Below are 14,743 nucleotides of genomic sequence, written 5' to 3' on the forward strand. Positions count from 1 at the left end.
GGGCATATGCAGTACAAAAAAAACATTGAAAGTTTTCTTTCCTGAAAGGTAGCGTGCAAATTCTCAGTGAAGGATAGTTAACTGTGGAGTTCTCCAGCTGCCTTGAAACAGACTTCTTGTGGAGAGAATGCGAAGAGGCACCTCTCTCACGTGTGCACCTTTCTGAATATGACTTGTCTTGTAAAAATCGTACAGACAATTCTGTGTTTTTTTTTTTTAACAGAAGTGAGAAAAGGAAAGAGTTATGCCTTTGTGAATATACTGCTGTTTTGGGCCTAGATGTTCATTATTGGTCCCAGACTGATGCAAAGTTCAGGGGAAAAGAAAAAAAGATCAAAGATTATCTTTTTTATCTTTAGATTCTTATCTTTTATCTTCTTAACTTGAAAAAGTTAAGACTAATATTGTGCATCTCTCTTGCAATGTATTCCTTAGTTCCTACAGGTAAAACTTCAGGTACTACCAAGCTACTTAGTTAAATGGGGAAACCTGTTTATTTTTTTCCTTCATTTTTCAAAATTTTTATGTTTACCCCAAGTATAGTACTGCAGCTACAGATAAACAATACACAATGCCTACTAACTATCCCTTGATGCTTTGCATATTATTTTGTTTTAGTTTTACAATGATTTTGTATTCTATTTCAAGTAGTAAGATGCTGAAATTTGTAATTTGGGGTATTCTTTCCTTTTCTACAGTCGCCGGGATGACATGGAGTCTCTAGGCTATGTATTGATGTACTTTAACAGAACCAGTCTGCCATGGCAAGGATTAAAGGTAGGTAATGTTGCTTTTTTTTGTTCCCCACCCTCCCTGTTTTTTTTTAATGTTTGGGAACCATGCTTCTGCCTCCTTGTCTGGGATGGGTTGTTATGTATAATGCCTAGCTTCAGCTTTTCCCAAGGCATGATATTTATAGAATATAGAAAAAAGGTTCTGTCTGCTTCTTGTGCAGCAGGCAAAATGTGTATTGTTTGACTCTCCTAAAACTTATGCTAAACAATAGCTTACATCAGCTTTGCAAATTATTATTGTCCTGTCCAAGGCTGAGACCCTCTTTGGGAAGTGGAAAAGAACATTTTTAATGACTATCTGAATTGCTGCTGAAAGCATGGAGATCTCTTTTCTACCATGTTAAGCTTTAATCGTATCTTTGGTCTGTTTTATGGCAAAACTTAATGATTGTTACTTGAAACATACTTGTTTCAAGTAGTATTATATATGGAATCCAACTATAAGCATTTCTATAGGCAGGTATTTCTTATTTCTGTAATAGAGACTTCAACAACTTGTTACCATGTATTAATTGTTTTTCTTCCTCTGTATGAGCGTTGTGTAACTCAAATAGTGCTGCAGCTGCAGATATTAGGTTTCCAAAGGCAAGCAGCTTGTGGAACACTACAACACTTCAGCTGCAAATTACTGTAATGGCTGTGTACTGAAGCACACAGGCAGAACTTGAATGGGGTACTAAATGGGAATTAATACAACTTTAGCAAGTAGATAGGCAAGTCTGGTCTGTTTAATGGACAAAAGCAGCAGCTAGAACTACACGAGCTACAACATGTGAGGAAAGCATTAGACTGCAACAAATGGTATTAAACTGTGTCCAAATCTTAATACCAGATTGACCTTCATTCTCTCTGCAGTAAGTGTGTGGGACTTGGAGATTTCATGTAAAATGCGTAGGGTTGACCAAAGGATCTTTCTTTTTTTGGCTGCTGTCCTTGTTAATCCAGTGTTGCACAATATCTCTTACATTGTGACCTACATGTTCCACAGGCTGCAACAAAGAAGCAAAAGTATGAAAAGATTAGTGAAAAGAAAATGTCCACTCCTGTTGAGGTTTTGTGTAAGGTAAGAGTTTCCAAATGATGTCATGCTGTGAAATGGAAATTATTTTCTTTACTGTTTTTAAAACTAGAGGCAGTGTGTTAGTCTCACATGGCATTTGCTGCTGAATAATGCTCTGTCAGTCAATGGATGCCTTGTTTGGCCACCCAACAAGACTACAAATGTGTGTAATAGGGCAGGCATTCACCACTGTTTCTTGGTATCTTGGTATTCTTGGTGGCTCATGCCATCATACTTTGAGTTGTTGGTGGCTATCAGCTGTGCAAGCTCTCCAGCTCTATGGAGAGGCTTATGCAGTTCTTAAACATTAACAGTGAATATTCAATATGTGCCACCTTGGGTAAATAAAACAGGTAGATCTGTATAGGTTGCTTTTACCTGTTGGTAGTTCTTAAAGATTGTTCAGGTTATCCTCTTATCTCAAATGCAGCCTGTAGTAAAATTGGCTGTCAGTTACAGTTAAAGCCACGTCACAGAACGGTGGTTTTCCAGTGCTATCTTTTAAGGTCTTAAGGTTTCTCTTGGCCTGTGCAGCCATGAGCTCATTAACAAATGTCCTCGAGAACACATGATAGTCTTGCACTTTAAATAGCAGCACTAAGGATGGTACTTTCCAGTTATGCACACTTATACACCCTTAGTGTGATGTTTTCCAATCTGCTGAATTGTTACACACAGGTTTTCTTGTAGTATACCATTATGCTGCATTCAGTTATCTTCTTGAATGTAGGCTTTAGTACATTCTAAATACATGGAAATACGTAAAATAGAGAACTTTCGAAACAGATTCTTTAAAATCTTCACAGTTTTAAGTCTTCACAACCAGTTGTAACTGTCCTCTAGTATGTTCGAGTAGATTATCAAAGAAAGAAGAGTGGGATATTTTCAGAGATGATTACAGTTTCTTATTTCAGAGGTCTAATTAATAAGAACTAGGTTTAATTAGAATTAAATTGCTTGCAATGTTATATATTGGCAGCTTTGGTTGTTGAGGACTTCTGATTGCAGACAATGCATCAGGTTACAGTTCAGGGGAAAGAATACATACCTGGTAACTGGCTGATCAAATCAGCTTTCTAAAATACCAGATAATGGAACAACTAGAGGCAAGGTGAATTTAGAGATTTGAATCTTCAGACAGTTTTCTTTTTTCCATTGTAGATACAGCTTTTTGCCTTCTGTAGAATTGCAAGGATCTTTTTACTGCAAGTCATGGCTTGATTAACAGCACTGTTGATTTACAGGGATTCCCTGCAGAATTTGCCATGTATCTGAACTACTGTCGTGGTCTGCGCTTTGAAGAGGCACCAGATTACATGTATCTGAGGCAATTATTCCGTATACTTTTCAGGTCAGTCTCGAAGTGGAGAAGTACAGAAACTCGCCCATGCTTTACCAATTGATAACTACTCTGTGGAACTTGCACTATAGAAAGCTGCTCCATATGTGTGTGGTGTAGGGAGTTCTGTGACTCCTTTTGATTTTAGAGTTTAAAAAAGGATTATGAATGGCTCTTTAAAAGACCTGGAACGATACTGTGCAATGTTATGTATGAAGGAAAACATTCTCCTGTTTGAGTTGTATGATCTGACCACTAATGCTAGAGAGTTGAGCCCATGCTTCAAATTCTGTTGCAAGTGGATTATGAAACCGACCCCTTGGTAGAAGAGTTTGATGTTTTTCACATTTGCTAATAGGTGATGAGAATAGCAGTAGTGCCCAGGAGGTGGATTTTGCTGGAGGGGAATTGTGATGTTTCCTTGAGTTTGTTAGAGAAAACAGAACATAAACCCAACCTTGCAGAGTGAATAGTGCCTGTGAAATGAGGAGCTGCTACTGGTCTTTCAAGAATATCTAGGTTTCTAGAATCTAAAGGAATTTCTATTTGATAAATTTGGAAATTACAGCACTACAATTCTCCTCAGAACTGTATACATTAATAAAGGTTGACAATCCCAATGCAGAGGAAGCAATAAGCCATGTTGTGTGGAAGTGCTGTTTCTACAAATGCAGGAACTTGCATAAACAGTGAAGAAAACATCTTGCTTCAAGAATCCCTTTAAGCTAGTAATACTTAGTGTTTATATATGATTTGTAATCTCCAAAGCAGCTTACAAAAAATACTAATCTCTGGTTCTGGGTTTTCAGCAAAGATTTGGTCTAAACAGTAAGGTGGCTATGATATGTTACAGTAAAGTATTTTGCTCTTTTCTAGGACCTTGAACCACCAATATGACTACACATTCGACTGGACAATGTTAAAGCAGAAAGCAGCACAGCAAGCAGCCTCTTCCAGTGGGCAGGGGCAGCAGGCCCAAACCCCCACAGGCAAGCAAACTGACAAATCCAAGAGTAACATGAAAGGTTAGTAGCCAAGAACCAAGTGACGTTACAGGAAAAAAAAATTACACTAATTTGGACAATGTTGGCAATTTAAGTGTTAGATCAAGGAGGTGGTTTAAAAAATATATTTGGCTGCTAATTAAAAAAAAAAAAAAAAAAGACGTCCTTGGAGAATTTGACTACTAACTTTATACCAAAATGTCCTTGTTCTTCATATCATTTCTTCTGGGGATGTTGGGTCATTTTAACCACTGCATCTTTTGCTCCTGCATTAACCACTTTCCAAAAACAAGAAACTGACTTGGTGTTGGGAATGTGACATTTTTATTTATATATATACACATATATTATATATATATAGATATATATATATATATAAATATATAATGCAATCCAAAATCCTAGACCTAACACTTCTTAAGGGATAATTCTCATCAACTAGGCAAGGATCTAGAGACTTTGGGCTCTACTCTGTTCCAGCTGTTGTAGTGCTGTGGATTTGCTTCTGTTCTGTATGCCTCAAATATTGGAAACAGAAAATTGTGAATGATCTGGCTTTCCTTTCTCTGGTGGGTTTGCATTGAGACATTTAGTCCAAAACTAAAGGAAAGAACCATTGGGCTCAAAGTGTCTTGCATAAATTGAGGAATAACCTTGAACTAATGTGGTCTGCCAAGTCACAATTTTCTGAAGTATATAGATAGTTTGTGGTGGGTCTTAAGGTTTCTTAACTATTTTTAATGTTTCTAGGTTATGGCTTCAAGGGAAAATGTTGTGAAATACTAAAGATGCAGTTGTATAAAAACTGAAAACTGAGTTCTGAAGAGGCACTTAATTTTTTATGCATTCTGTAGGCTTTTAGTTTTTTTTCAAGTAAATCTGCCAGTGTTAGCCTAGTAAGAGCTATTAAAATAAAACAGTGCTACAGCTATCACAGCTAGTCCTAGCATGAAACTGATTCTTCACGTTGAGGTATGGATAAAACTGAAGCCAGAGGGTTTGCTCAAGTGAGTAACAGAGAAACTAGGTTTAAATTATGTACTGAGGTATTGTTACTGATGGCTACTCTTCAGAACATTCTTGTCTTGACTTCAGTTTTAGTAATTATTAAATTATTAGTATTTATTAAGCTAACATGGCAGAGTTGAAGAAATGCAGAAGTCTTTATGGAAAGTTTATTAAAATATTGTTTTTTATGTGTTGTGGTAGCTTTTAAACCTTACCAGATGTCTTTAGTCAAAAGAGCTATCCAAAGGTATAACTCTCATTCTCTGGTTTTCTGGATGAAATAAAATACCTGCTGGTCTTCCCAAGGCTCAGTCTGAATGTTCCTTGAAGGGGGGGAGGGGGGGGGTGGAAATCCATAGGGGTATCATTAAATGTCAGATTCTTTGATACAGAGAGTCCAGCTTGGTTTGCTGGAGTTAAGGGACAACACTGAAGGCTGTGAACCAGTTCCCTTGTTTGAAACTGTGGTTCATAGTAGACTCAGCTATAAGGCACAGGAGTGGATTGTTTCATGAAAAAAGAAGCTCTGATTGGAGTTCAGAAGCCACTGCTGAAGCCAGTCCCATGTCAGGGTGTGGAAAGGTTGGTTGTTAAAGTAGGAAGGAGTAATTTAAGTGAAAATTCAGATGGTCAGAGACCACTTGAGCCAGGCAAGCACTATACCTTAAGTGAAGTAAAGATTATAATTTTCTGCCTCTACTTTCCAATGAAGATTTAGTGGCAGAATGCAAAGCTACAGCTGACTGATAAGCATGAATAACAGTCTGTATTATGATTGAACACTATAGACCATTTCTGTTTCTTGATGGACCTTTCCCATCACACTGGTAACGAGGTCCATGAAGACATTTTTCTAGTAGAGTTTCATTGGCTCTTGGAGTAACAGCCTCCCAGTGGAATGACTCCATCCTCTTCTCTCCTATCATGAAGAAAAGGTTCTTGAGCCTTGGATTGATCAAGCTGTAATATCAGCAAAGCATTAAAGTGGTGCTTGGGAAACATCTGAAGACTTCCCACCTTCTTACAATGGTTAGCCTTAATCTCCTCATCAAAGTAAAGATTCCAAATGTCTAAAAATTTTACATGCCTTTTTTGAGGAATCTTGCCTGTTACTGAAGAACTGAAACAGTTAAGTTCAAGCAGAAGGTTATATGATTCTCACGTTCATCTTCAAGTACTATTGAAGATGTGCATCTTGGTGAATACTGTCTTTCAAATCATGTTCAGGCACATGACATAGGTTTGACAGTGTGTTCATCTGTAGATGTTCCTGTCTCTTGTAATTCAGTTCCACATGAAACCATTTCACTGAGTTTTTCTTGCAGGTTAATCAGGTTGAATATTCTGTTTGGTTCCAGGGTAGGCCTGCCAATGGCCTTTTTTCCCCTTCCTGTCCCTCTCTTCTGGAACCCTGTGGCTGTGTCTTTTGTAACAGCAAGATCATCTGGTTTTGAACTTGGGAGAAGGTGAACTGTGAACAGATTGAGCTTCCCTGCTGATGCTGGGAAGTTGAGCTCAATCTTTTGACAGTAGAGTAGTTGTTCAGGTGTGATTTGTAACAATGGTTACAGTCAGCTTCCCTCAGACATAACCGACTGTTCAGTCAATCTCCAGAAAAAAAATCTATCATTCCATTTGAGAGATGCTTTCAATTCACTTCACTTCAGTGCAGAGTTCCTTAGCCCATCAGCAATCCCATTATCATTCACTGGATGCTTTTGGTCATGGCAGTATTTATCAGAACACATTATTCATCTCTTCTTGAGATTTAGCCAGTTGACAGCTAAACACTTCACTGCTGTGATAATACCTTAAATTTGAAGTGTTTGGGTTGACTGCATTGTGTATCAAGTTTTGGGTAAAATAGCTTGAGAAGAGCAGAGAAGAGTCATAACCATCAGAGTGAACAGTGGATGCTTTTGACAGCTGTGTGTGTACCACAAGGCTGTTCAGCCATTTGGAGTGGATTTTGAAATATATTCTTTCCAAGAGTTGACCATGAAGAATTATTTAACAGGTAATCAGATACATGAGGACAACAAACTGCTTCTTCCTCATTTTTGATTCAAAGCATAGTGATCCCTGCTGCTTGAAGGAGCTAGCAGTGAATGTTTGTAATTGGGAATCTCTAATTCTCTCTTGTCTGAGAGATTTACTTTGAAAAGGCAAGCAGTGTGCTCTGGTTCTGATAATATCATTACTTTAGCCCATGCAAATCTGATTTCTCAACTGGAATAAAAGCATCATCCAGTTGACTGATACCTGTGTACGTAGTTTAGATTCTTGTCTAACTGGAGAAGCCCTGCCAAAGATAGCCATATTGCATTGATTTTTTTCATATATGTTATCAAATGGGAGTCTGGAGCATTGCACTCTACCCTTCAAAAGGGACTTACCCCTTCTAAGCAGACTTCCGTGTAGTGAAGACCGTTAGCCCAGAACAAATAGCAGTGTGTCACTTGTTAACATATCCTGTGTCCCTCCAGTTTGAGATTCCATTTTCATTTGAAATGTTTGGGCCTCTAAAGCAATGAGTTGATCTGTATGCTCCAATACAGGGAGCATACCTTCGTTCTTAACTTAATTTTGGCAGCTTTGATGGAGAAAGTGCTTCATGTGATGAATCAGCGTTCACTGATGAACACATTAAATGGAAAAACAGTGTAACTTTCAGTTGTGTGCACCCAGTAAGGGTTATGCTCAACTTTATCGCAGTGGAACTAAGGGATAACTGGGGCTTCTGTGAGAATTTACACACAAGTAGGAATTACTGTTTCAATTCCAGCACAAGATTTTTATTTTTTTATTTTTATTTTTTAGAATTCCTAGTGTTGGATAAAGAGAGGTGTCCAGAACTTTAGGACTGGGTTCAAACAAAGCCACTGAATCTCATCTAAGAAATTAACTGTAACCTATTCTGGAACAGTTAAAGCTGTTTTTCTGGGTGCTACAGATACAGCAGATACAGATACATTTTTTGAATGAAAGTCAGGCTACTTTCAAGACTTGGTTGCATTGGCTTCTTTCTGGATGACAGCACAAGATATAGCTGAGGTCAGCTTTGTAGTTTACTCTGAAGATATTTCTGTTGCAAAATCCAGAGCTATTGCTCAAATTCGTACATTCACAGAATACCCTGCTGTTTGAAGGGCATCCAGAATAGAAATTTGCTTGGCAAATAGTTTTTGGTTTATGTTCCTGTTAACTCTTCATAGCACAGTGCTACTACCTGAGTCACCAGAAATATCAGCAGTCTCAAGAAGCAAAGACTGGCTTAACTTGCAGTAACTGGTTCTTTGAGGTCTGTATATGTGTTCTTTTTACTTTCTGCTTTCTATGATACATTAAATTTGTCATTTGGAGTTCTAAACTCAAACCCAGTTGTTTTTGACATCCAACTTTTGGGTCAGATGGCTTGTTTCCCTTGTCCTTTGGAAGGACAGAAGGTATGCTGGGTTCCTAGTCACTGTTAGAGGTTCTCACTTCTGTTCTGGTTGCCCAGAGCATTACACATCTGAGCATGTAGTGAACACCAGTTACTGTAAGTTATTTGTTTTCTTTTTCTTCTGTCTGTGTGACATTACTGTACTCTCTGAAGAGCACCGGTGCAATCAGATGAGTTTGACATTCAAGGATAGGAACATGAGATGTTGAGACAAGTAGAAAACAATCCTATGAAATTACATCCTGCTTCCTAGTGGCAATAACACATTTGCTTTCAAGTTGCTGGTCTAAATGCTTGTTTGAGGAATGTGGCATCCAGCTGATGCCTAAGCCTCTTTTTTTCCAGTGCAGTACTAGATGAAAGTGAGAGCTGTGCGTTTTTGCTAAAGTGTGATGGCAAATACTGGTTAGCTTTGGGAAAGGACATGAGGAACTCTACAATTCTGACGTGGAGCAGCATTTTCTCCTTTGACCATAGCTGATGTTTATTTCTCCTGCCATGAAGGCTGTTTCTCATTTTCATCCAGTATTAGTAAGTTGCCCTTGTGTTTATCTTGCAGGTTTCTGAGCGTGGAGAGGATGGGACAAAGCAGAGCAGATCGGAGCTGGACTTGTCACTCCCCAAATCCTAGAAATTTTAGTTCATACGTACACTTGCCAGTGGCTGTGGGCAACCATTTACTTGGTGTAAAGAACTTAATATCAGTATAAACTGGCTCTGGGCAGCATCAATGATGCTGCACTTTGAGTTGTAGCAGCTGTAATTGTGAATATTACTGAGATAGTGAAACATGGTGTCCAGTTTTCTATTGCATTTTTTTCAAGTGGAAAAGTTAACTGATGGTTGACACACAAGTGGAGAAAATTGTGCATATGCCAATTTTTGTTACCTTTTTACTTTGAACTACACTGCTTATGAGATCTCATTGTTTTGGAAGAATGGCATGAACAGTCTTCGGCAACAGTTGTGATAATTGTAAATGCTCACAATTGTGCACTCTTTTCTGGTTATTCCTCCCTGGGTTTTGAAAGTTGTACACTTTAAACATTCTTAAAATTGTTGGCTTCTATGTGCAACATATCGAGCCAGCTGACATGGTAGTAACCAAAGATTCCAGTTTTTAAGCGTATGAAAGACTCTGCCTGCTTACCTGTGCTAGAAATAACACATCTAAAGTGAAGACTTAAGAGAAACTTAGTGACTACTAGATAATCTTTAGGACTCTGCATTAACTCTATAATGTTCTTGGTATAAAAGGAAAAACAGCATATTTGTCACAATTTAGTTAACATCTTACAACTGAACCTGTATGTAAGTTGCTTAGATAAATGTAATCACTGTAAACATCTATATGATCTGGGATTTTGTTTTTATTTTGAAGTGGGAGGTTTTTTTTGTTTACAAGTTCATTAAAAACTAAAAACTGTTTCTGTAAGGAATTTTTTTTTTAAATTTGCCTTGTTAATTCAGTTTAAGAAATCTGCATTACCCTGTTTTTTAAACCAGGTTTCAAGGCCATTGTTAAACAAAAGAAGTCATATTTCTTTCTAAATCATTTTAGATTTAGTGTTGTAACTCTTCCTCACTTTGTTTTTAAATAAATTTTGTATTTTTTCCTTGAGGGGGAAGGGGCAGTCTTGCATTTTTATAACTTGTTGTTTGAGACCCAGCCCTCTATACTAAGATTGGATTTTTTTAATAAAATGGTATCTTTTGCAGACCCGGTATTGGCAGCGTAACAAGTGCTGCCATGTCATGCATCGGCTGGACTGACTTGTGATTGCTAGTTTTGAGAAAAATTTGGATGGAGTATTTGGATGGTTTTAAACCAAGGCATTTTCTTTCAAGTTCTTGTGAAGTGGATATGACCAGATTTACTCTTGTTTTTGGGGACAGCCTCACGCCATGCAGAGTTCACATTGGTTACTGCCCCAGGCTGTCTTCCTTCTCACTCCTATTCTAGCCCGGCTGAAAGACAGAAATACTTCTATTGCTGGTAATTCTTTAACAGTGTAATTTATTCCTTTATAGCATGTCAGAATAAATTAAAAAAAATGTCTGAAAATGCTGCCAGATGCCTATTGTGTAAATGTTGTTTGTATGTTAGCTTTTTAGACAGTTTCCATGCATGTAACAGAGTTTCTGGTCACAGTTCATACTTCTACTGTTTGAAAAGATCTTTCCTTTTGAAACCTGTTTCTTCAAGGTAATAATTACACTGTGCACTCTGTCATCTTAGAGTGGTAATCTGGATCAAGGCTGCACACTTGTGCAGTCACTATGCATACTGCCTGTACAGGAAGGATCTGCTCTGAGATGATAAACTTCAGCTGGAGAGCTTTGTGTGCTAACTAACAATTGGATAGATAAACTGGGAGTACAGGGAGGCAAAAAGTCTGCCAGGCTTCAGAGAGATTTGTGCATATTTGAAAACTTGTCTGATGTTTAAGAGCATTCTTTCTGTTACCTGGAAGATGAAAGAAATGTAGCTCATTCTTCTGGCTAGGGTTTTTTTTAAGGCTCATCCAAATAAGGATGTTTTATGTGCCATGCTTCAGATGAAGACTGGTGAGTTCCTAAACCGGTATCTAGAATACTATGCTAAGTCCTTATGTATGATTTTTGCTGTCTAGGCAATGCATCTGATGGCATGCATCAGCGTAAGAGGAAGAAGCATCAATGAAATGCCTCCTTGGCAGCTGTTTTCAGAGTGGCTGATTGGAATTGTTTAGTACCACTTCTCTTGCTTTGACATAAGATACTCTAAAAATTAGAGGAAATCATTTGATTTCAGGAGAAGAAATTGTTTCCTCTGTTCATTAAACTTACTCAAAATTTCTAGGAGGGTCATCAAAGTTTAAAAACAAAACTGTCCTTGAATAAGCAATGTAGGCAAGAACAGCCTGTAATGCTTGGCATGTCAAAATGTGTTGGTTTGTAGTTCTTGCTACTGCAAGCCTTGTCATACAGAAAGAGCGTGGAGTCCAGTTAGTCTTTAAACCTTGGTATGTGAAGGGGTTACTTCTACACAGAAGTGTGAGCTGAAACTGTCAGCTGTGTTGTGCTTTGTTGCAGAATACCAGCCTTCGCCAGACATGCTGAACAAGATGGCAACCTTTCTCAAAGAAATGCTGTGATGATATTGAACACATTTGCTGTATGATCTATTTGGTTTGTAACAAAGATTTAAAACTGAAGTATTAAAAACTATATGGATCTTGACTTTTTGGTTGCAGCTTTGCAAAGGTCTTGTGTTGAGAGGTTTACTCCTATCTGCTATCCTGATGCAAAGTCAAAAACTTCTTCTGCAAGGAAACCCAGGCCCTTCCGAAGTAATTATTGTTACAGCCATACAGTGCAAGAACTACAGCCGTGTGCTCCCTGTAAAGTGCTAGAATTCAGATAACGAAACAAGACTGTGACAAATAGGCTCTCAACCATCTTCCTAAGCTGTGTACAGTGTCTTAAAGCAGTTTATTAACTTCATAGCAACTCAGCCACCTTTTAAAGGCTTGCACAACTGGGAGGGTGGGGTACTTGTGTAATATACAAGTTCATTATTTTAAACTGGCTTTAACTTTTCCTTGTTGCAAGCAATTTGTCTTCTCCAAAAGACAGACTGCTTTAGGTCTCATCTATTACAGTATTATCCTGCTGAGGAACGTTGTCCTGCATTGCCCACAATCCTACATGGTGTTTGGGTGATAGTGATGAATGCAAGCCCTGGCTTCTCATGCAGAAGCATCTGTGTTTGATTATACTGTGTCAACCTGCAAAAGCTATACGTTTTCTGCTGCTTTGGCAAGCCTGCCCATTGTATCTCACCCCATTTTTTTTGGTGATTTCTGTTGAATTTTATCTTTTTTTTTTTTTTTTTTTCAAGCTTACGTGATGATTTGTTCTGCCTGTTTTCTCAGTTGGCTTTTTCAGGTGTGTTGCTTATAACTTCCAGGACTTGGATGTGCCTTTGTGTGCTGTGCTTTTCCTTAAACAGATTTCAGCAGAGGCGAAGGCACCTAAGTCAGCTGGTGCTGCTTTGGGCGGGAGGTTGGTCTAGCTCCCTTCCTGCAGTTCCTTCCAACTGGAGTTTTTCTGTGGTCCTGTGTTAGCTTTTCACATAAGACTTCAACTTCTCTTGACAGCATTCTGCAATTCAGAAGATTTGTTGGTCAGCCAGCTCTGTCAGCCTGTCTGCTCCTTACTTAATCATGGTGAAATCATAATGATTTCGTATCAGCTTGATGTCATAATGCAAGTTTATGAGCACTGCAGGCTCCAGACAAAAGGAAGAAGTGGGCTGGGAGATAGAGCTGTCTGCTCTGAGCAGTAATGCCTCTGGAAAGATGAGGCAAGGGACGATGCAGAGGAAGTGCCCACCCTGCTAATTGGGCCTGAGTGGAACAACTGCATTCATGGCATGTTCTAATGTGGAAATTGCTCTTTAATGTAATCCTTATTATCTAGGGCTAAACAGGAAGAGGGGGAGGGCTGTACAAGGTCTTCATACAAAGAATTGAGATTGACTGTTGTGCCAGGAGATGTGTTCATCGTTGTTCATCGTTCTCGGCTGTGTTCATGAAACTTTTCAGAATAGACTGGCTGTTTATCCTTAGCTGTAAAGGAAAGGTGGTGCGTTAGGCACAGGCTATGCCCAGACAATGTCCCTCTTCTTAAAGGAACCACAGTGAGCCCAAACGCTTTGCACAGCTTAATACTAAAGGCATGAATGCTTTTAAGACAGTAATTTGACTTTTTTTTTAGTTGTAAGCTGTTTTTGGATGTGACTTGCTAGTGCTGGATTCAGGTGGAAATTTGAGGAAGCAAGGGGTTGTTCCTGCTGCACCGGGTTAGAGTGAACAGATTTCCAAGGATTTGTCCATAAAATAGCTACAGAAGTGATGGGGCTGTTTTTCAGAGAACAGCTTGGCATTCTGACATCAGAATACCTAAGCACATTTTGAACCATTCCATGTTTTCTCTCACCTCCCTGAGAGCCTTGTGTTCCTGTTGATAATACTGGTTGCTTTTTTTTTGTCAACACAGCTGACTTGACTTCTCTTCTTTCCCTGAATTTAGAGGGATAGCATCAGTATGTGTAACAGAAATGCCATCAGAATTGCTGTGTGCGTTGGTTGTATTCAGAAGAGCAGGCTCATGTTTTCCTTTGCTGCTCCCAGTTCTCCTACCAGCCACAAAGTGATAGCAAGCTTTGAGCAACTTCGCAGGTGACGCTTTGAACTTTTTTTGAATGGAAACCTGGAGAACAATTTGTGATCATCAGAAGACCTTGAAGGAGCGCACGTGCTATCGTACAGGGCAGACTGGCTTTGAGTGTCCCTTGTTTGCTGCCAAAGTCCATATATTATGATAAATATGGGCCTTATCCTTTGTTCTTGTAAATACAGGGCATATGGTTGATTCAGCACAGTTCACATAACCAGCATAGGTGGGGCAGTGGTCTTGCATGATTCAGCTATGCTGTGTGGGGCCTCATGGTTCGGCAGGCCAAGGGCACAAGGAACAAATCTCACCTTTGCCTTCCTTGTGCCCTGAATGAGTCACTTTTGTGTGGCTTTGGCAGATACCAATGTCAGAGAAGTGCAATGGGACATTGAGAATGAGGCAGGCAGGCAGGTATGCTGAATTGAGAACCCCCCAGGGGTTAAGGCTGGTTTCTGTGCAGCTTACTCTGCTGTCTAACTGGCTCGCTGTGGCACAAACCTCTTGTGGTTTTTGTGCACCGACTGGTAACTCTGCTTTTCTGCATTGTGTGCGAGTGAGCTTAAAGATCCTTGAATCCATGGTTACACAGCTACAAGGGCTGATGTTTCACAGATCTTGCTGTCCCCAAGTACAGTGGTCTGGCCCTGGGACCAATTTGGGGTTTGCAGCTGGCTTGGGTATTGAGAAGCAATTTGTCGCTGCTGGCCTGCAGCTGGACAAGGTGCAGGGCGCTTGTCAGATCTTTGTCCAGTGCCAGCTGTAGGTAGGGCTTTGCCCAGGACTTCTCTTGTCCAAGGGAAGAGAAGCAAGGAAGGGTTTGCCTGCCTGCCAGCAGAGGGGGAGGTCAGCGCAGAGGTGAAGTGGAAACAT

General features: G+C 39.3%; 1 protein-coding gene across 5 annotated transcripts in view; it reads left to right on the forward strand.

The window, feature by feature from the left end:
• CSNK1A1 (casein kinase 1 alpha 1) overlaps positions 1–11,872 on the forward strand; it is a 35,529-nt gene extending 23,657 nt beyond the window's left edge. For 3 of the 5 annotated variants that reach the window (XM_068698182.1, XM_068698185.1, XM_068698186.1), the window contains 5 exons: positions 699–777; positions 1,783–1,857; positions 3,099–3,205; positions 4,070–4,218; positions 9,210–11,872. In XM_068698182.1, coding sequence (XP_068554283.1) covers positions 699–777; positions 1,783–1,857; positions 3,099–3,205; positions 4,070–4,218; positions 9,210–9,217 — 418 coding nt within the window. In that variant the 3' untranslated portion in view covers positions 9,218–11,872. Of the gene's footprint in view, positions 1–698; positions 778–1,782; positions 1,858–3,098; positions 3,206–4,069; positions 4,224–9,209 lie in introns of those variants that run through there. The other 2 variants (XM_068698184.1, XM_068698183.1) reach the window with 2 other exon arrangements.
• The last annotated feature ends 2,871 nt before the right edge of the window (positions 11,873–14,743 follow it).

Source organism: Anas acuta, chromosome 14 (genome assembly GCF_963932015.1).
Source record: "Anas acuta chromosome 14, bAnaAcu1.1, whole genome shotgun sequence".
NCBI lineage: Eukaryota > Metazoa > Chordata > Aves > Anseriformes > Anatidae > Anas > Anas acuta.